This window comes from Galeopterus variegatus, unplaced genomic scaffold, assembly GCF_000696425.1.
Source record: "Galeopterus variegatus unplaced genomic scaffold, G_variegatus-3.0.2 Scaffold2940, whole genome shotgun sequence".
Lineage (NCBI taxonomy): Eukaryota > Metazoa > Chordata > Mammalia > Dermoptera > Cynocephalidae > Galeopterus > Galeopterus variegatus.
In genome coordinates, this window is record NW_007729051.1 from 110,952 (window position 1) to 116,951 (window position 6,000).

General features: G+C 39.3%; 1 protein-coding gene across 2 annotated transcripts in view; it reads left to right on the forward strand.

The window, feature by feature from the left end:
- OLFM3 (olfactomedin 3) overlaps nt 1-6,000 on the forward strand; it is a 42,474-nt gene that overhangs the window by 19,315 nt on the left and 17,159 nt on the right. For both annotated transcript variants that reach the window (XM_008583494.1, XM_008583495.1), the window contains exon 4: nt 1,829-2,048. In XM_008583494.1, coding sequence (XP_008581716.1) covers nt 1,829-2,048 — 220 coding nt within the window. The remainder of the gene's footprint in view (nt 1-1,828; nt 2,049-6,000) is intronic.

Sequence of the window (6,000 nt, forward strand, 5' to 3'; positions counted from 1 at the left end):
ACTCTAGCTACATACAACCTTTACTGTAACAGCAACATAGTTGAAAGTGAAATATAGAAGGAATTAGCAAAAACAGATCTATGCTATGCTAATTTAACCTTTTAGTATATTGGTTGGACTTTTTAACTGATGTCTCACAGACATCCAGGGTTTTAAAATGGATTGCCAATAATCAAATTATGAACTTTTAATACATAAATACCAAATTTTTTAATTCAGAGGAAAAAATTTATCAAAACTTTGACATTGAATTGCTCTCTTTTAAATATGCCTATAATAGAATGTAACACCTTTTATTATAACAGTTGCTATACTATGCAGCAAATGGTACTAACAGAATTCTCATTAAAATCCTAATGAAACAATTGTGTCTTCCTTTAGGGATGCCACAAGATGCTCAATCTAATAAGTTTATTTCAAAATAAACCGCAAAAAAATGAGCAAACCTCTGCAAATCTCCCTTTTGACTGTGATATTTATGAATCTTTCTCATTATTAAGACTCTCTTTACCCTCCCACTCAACATACACAAGTAGACACATTCAAAGATTTTCTATTTAGAGAGCAAGTGGAAATTTCCCCACAAGAAACACAAGGCCATAAATCAGAGCAGCAATGGGAGCTCCTGCTATTTTAGTGCATTTATAGTAATAACATCTTCTAAATGTAATCTAAAAATGCAATTTTCAGTTCCTTAAATTAGTGTACAGCATGGTTTCTGACAGAACCTATGGATAATTCTCAAATCGTAAGAGTGACAGCTCTTTCCATAAATGATGCCGATGCCATATACAATAAATTCACAATGAAATCAAACTCCTGAAATACTTTTGACCACTACCACCAAGTTAAAGAAAAAGAAGTAAAAGTGTCACGTCAAGAAACTGCAGGTGAAACTGCAGGTATGGCTCGGTCTTGTGATGTCTAGGAGTGAGGGACATTTTGAAAAGATATGTGTCCTGTTCTTTTGACAAAAATCAACATTTCAGTTTCAACCAACTCTGTGCAGCTGGCTTGTCTATTATATAAACTATGCACCATGGTCCCTTAAAGAGTTGATTTACTCTAAGGGTAAGCAATTCTGCCTTACATAATGATCTCTAAATTATCTATGCTAAGACAAATGGAGTCAAAGCATAGGTAATAATTCAAAATGGTAAACAGCAACACATATTTCTTTGAGCTTTGCATGATTTATTATACTTGCTGAACTTACCTCCTTAATGAAGTTGTTCTAAGATGGATATTAAAGAGAGCAAAGAATACCTGAGCACACTGTTAGGACAAGGTGGTAGATGGTGATGATGGGAAAAATTCTTAGTAAAAAGCTGATCCAGGTCCAAAATTTCCTGTATGGTTATGCAAAAAGTCAGTAATTAGACTTAACTGAACAGTCATAGGATACGTGAATTTTTTCTAATAATTTTATTCAAACAATTCATAATGAAAAGATGAATCCTGCTTATATTTCCTAACTAGGTAATGCATCATTCACTTTATAAAATGCTACCAGAAAGGGAGATAATACATAAACGCACAATTGCTAGCATAGGAAGTTTTCCTAATTATGACAAGTATCAATTTGTTTTGTACAAAAGCGTGTAACTGTTTAAAGAAAGGTTCTTATATGGAAAAGCTGAGATAAGTGGATTTACTAATAATAATCATGTGGCCACTTACATTTTCATAAAATACCTAATTTCAACCAAAACTCAATAAGGAATTTCTAAGCTGTTTTAATAATCTCTTTTAAGTATCATAATAAAAAGAACATAGCTGCTTGATCTGTTTTAAATGACTCTCAGGAATAATCAGCTGATTTTCACAGGAGTTGAAAGAGAAGATGGACGAGCTCCTACCCTTGATCCCAGTGCTGGAGCAATACAAAACAGATGCCAAGTTAATCACCCAATTCAAAGAGGAAATCCGGAATCTGTCTGCTGTCCTCACTGGGATTCAGGAGGAAATCGGTGCCTATGACTATGAGGAACTACATCAAAGGGTGCTTAGCTTGGAAACTAGACTTCGTGACTGCATGAAAAAGCTAAGTGAGTAGAACAATTTCATTTGTCTAAGTTGTGCTTTTAAGTAGTTTCCATGAAAACTGCATTCATACATTTTGCAAATAATTATAAAGTATCTAATTATAGGGAAACCAGTGCCTGCTTCCTAAGTGCAAAGAGTCTCTTAATGACTTGAGCATATCTGGGTACTCAGTGTTACTTGATTAACAGTTTCCTGATTTTCAAAGCACCATGTTACCATTTGATGGCTTGATATAAGTAAGCAAATCAGTCCAGCAAATACAGCCAACTCTATTGATTACACTAGTGGAAATATGTTTTATTTTTTAATATGTAATGGTAAGTCATTGCTTGGCTAGGGAAGAGAGGAGGCATTTTTTGTAGTGGAGAGAATTAAGGGCTGGGGAAAAGGAAGCTACCCTGGGACCAAATGGGAAACAATGAATAAAGAAAATTAAAACAATTTTTCCACTATGCAGAATTGTCCTCAACTCTTCTGATCTACTCAAGAAATAAAAAGGAGGCACCTACTTAAATAGAAATTTGCCACTCTGCAAGGAGTCAGGCATGTGGCATGGGTTATACATTCCTGTTCTTGCCTCCTAAAATGTGTGGTTCAATCTGGTCAGAGTTGACAAACTCTACCATCGCATCCATGAACTATTAAACTGAAGTCATCATGGAACTTGTCTGCAACTTGAATGTAAAATAAAAAGTAGCCATGAATTGAATAAGCAGGTGTGGTAAGTCTATTTCAGAACAGCATTTTAGTTGTTGACATAATTTGACACCACAGAGAGGGCAACTCAATAACCACAGAAAAGTGTTCTCTCAAGGTAAATAAAAACTTTTCTGGAATAGGAAATAAACTGGAAAAAAGAGTACACATTTGAAAAAAAATTATTAATTCGTTTCTATGTTAACTATTCTGATTAGACCATTATACACTATATGCATGTATTGAAATGACAAATTGTACCCTATAAACATATACAATGGGGAAAAAATTAAAATAAGAAAAAAGAAAACTTCAGTGAATAAGTGTTAACATTTAAAACAAATTTGAATGGCTCACACAAACATTTTAAAGACCATCTTACAAATGTGATTCAGGTTAGCAAAGGAGAGCCAAAATATGAAATGTTCAGTTATCACAGTCTCAAAACAATGTGGGGTATTGCCACGTCAAAGTCTCTGCGGTAGTCATCCCAGGATTTCCAAGAGAATCCAACAAAATTAATCAGAAGGAAATAAGGTAAACCTGGAGGCTAAACACATGGACAGCAATCCTCAGCTCATTTCTCATCAGGCAAGATCCACACTTTTTCATCTATTACTGGTCTCCTAACAATCCACTATATAGATTCCATGACTCCAGTTCCTGCTCCTCTCCAACTCATTGTTCACATTATTGCCAAAGGGATTACCTGAAGTATAAATCTATAATTATTTTGCTCTGCTTACAGCCTATGGGTTCCTTGTGCTCTGGGCTGTTGAGGTCCTCCCCATGTGGCCTCCCTCCTCCTCTAGTCTTAAGTCTTGCCACTTTTCCCCTCACATGCTGTGTCCCAGCCCCATGGGCTTTGTACTCCCTTACCGTGGGGCCATGCTATTTGCTCCTGCTCCTGAAATACTCTTTCCCTGTGTACCCTCTCTCTGTCAACATATCTTCTCCTGCCACATGTAACAATCTCCTATTCATTCTTCAAGTCTCAGTTTGTATGTCATGTCTTGCCAGAATTCCTCATTGTCTTCCCAGACTAGCCTCTGTGTCCCTGCTAGGCTCTCCCAAACTCTGATATTTTACTAATGATTGAATAGTTTTATGTTTTGTTGTCACTGTTGGTATAATTAAATGTCTCTTTTTAGACTTTTGTTCCATGAGGACAAAAACAATGTCTATCACGTTCACTCTACCTATTGTATCTCCCAATGCCTAGAACACTACCTAGCAAAGAAAAGAATTGTATTATCTTTTTTTCTTTTTTCTTTTTTCTTTTTGTCTTTTTTACTGACCGGTAACGGGATCACAACCCTCGGTGTCGCACCCGTACCGGGGACCGGCAACGGGATCGCAACCATTGGTGTTGCGCCCGCACCACGCTCAGCCAGTGAGCGGGAACCGGTCTCCACATGGGATCCAAACCCTCAGCGGGAGCGCTGCCACGCTCCCAAGTGGCGCACTCTCCAGTGTGCCACCAGGCCAGCCCGAATTGTATTATCTTTTAGTTTCACTTTTCCAGAAACTATTTACCTACTTATTTAATTATTTTATTATTTTTTTCAATTTTTTTTACTAATTTTTTTTACTATTCAAAGAAAATGTAATTTTATTAATATTATTTTGTAACATTCTAGGTTTTTGTTCAGAGCAGTTGGGAGGGTGGGGGAGAGGGGAAAGGGGAAGGAAATGTGATGGAAAAGGAGGAAGGAGGAGGGGCAGGATTGAGGCCTGTGGCACCCCTGTCATTCCCACAGGGGAGACTGGGGGCTTCCAGTGGTGGCTTGGTCTTTGCCAGGCTGGGTGCAGATGTCAAAGGGTTGTGGCAAAAGCCCTTGCCCCCACCACCCCAGCTCACCCCCCCACTGTCCAAGCACAGGAACCCGGAGCCCTTCTTGCTGCAGCTTGATGGTCATTGCTGGGCTAGTTGCCATTGTCAAGGCATTGTGGCCAAGGCCCTCTACCCCCACTCTTGGGACTGGTTGTGGGTGTCGGGGGGGCTTGGCTGAGATCCCCAGACCTACCCACTTTCAGGCGTGGTAGCCCAGGGGACTTCCAGTCCTTCCAGGTGTTATAGGTATTTTTTGGTGAAATGAAAACTTTACTAGTTAATATCAAACTTTGTCTCTGGTTGTGGGTACTTTGTTTTTTCTTTCAGTTCTGTGTTAGATTATTTGCTGTTCCCATCACTTAAACTCTGCACTGGAACTAATTTGTTGTCCTTTGCTTACTTCTAAAGTAGGGGAACTTCCTATGGGGACCAGTACTTGAGCTGTGTGGTTGAGCTAAATTGCTGCTTTGCTGCTGATTCCCTAGGAAAGGCTTTTTGTGCAGCTCAGGTTTTAATGGTTGACTTTATAGGTGCTTTCCAGTCTAGTAAAATCCTGTGCAGGGTTGTGTAGAAACACTGGTGTGGGCCTGAGTCTTTTCATCAAGCTGCACTTCATGCAATTCTATATTCCTGACCAGTCTCCTCTGAGTGGTCCTACACTGATTGGGGGGCAGATCAGCTGTCCTTGCTGTGCCCCAGTGTTCTCCTGATGGGCCTGTCTCCCCCATTGCCCATGCTCCAAACACCTCCCATGGGACTGGCCATGCACTGGTCCCTTTAGGTGACTCACTGGCCTCTAGTGACACTTTTTTCTCAGTTGTTGTGGTTCCTCCCTCCCATGTGGGTCCATGGGACCCATATTAGTGGTCTTGCTGGCCTGAGGGCCACAAGGCCCTCTTCTTTCCTGTTGCCTCCAAGCAACTTCATCTGAAGGGTACAGCTGCAGCTTTTGCTGGCTCCTGCTCCTTGCGCTCAGCAGCTCCAGCCTGGAAGTGGCCGGGGCTCAAAATGGTAAAGCAGTTTCTTTTTTCTTCCATCATGGCTTCTCCTGCCTTCATGAACTCCACAGTTCTCTCCTCCTTTTCCCCTGAGTTCTAATGGCCCCTGCTTGGCTATTGTTGCTTTTTTATAGTTGTAAATTAGTTGATTTGTGGGAGAGAGTGATGCTGGGGACCATCTATTCCACCATCTTGACCAGTATCTTTTTCAATTTTATTTATATTTATTTTTGTGGGGTAAAATGTGTTGTTTCAATACATGTGTATACTGAACAATGATTCACTTATGGTAGATAGCATAGTTTTGTACCCTTTAGTCCTATTTTACTACAAACTTTTTAAAGTATCCTCATACAGGGAAGTACAAAACCACATGGTCCCTAAAAAAATAAATAAATGAGTCTTCATATTTTCTATTAAATAAAG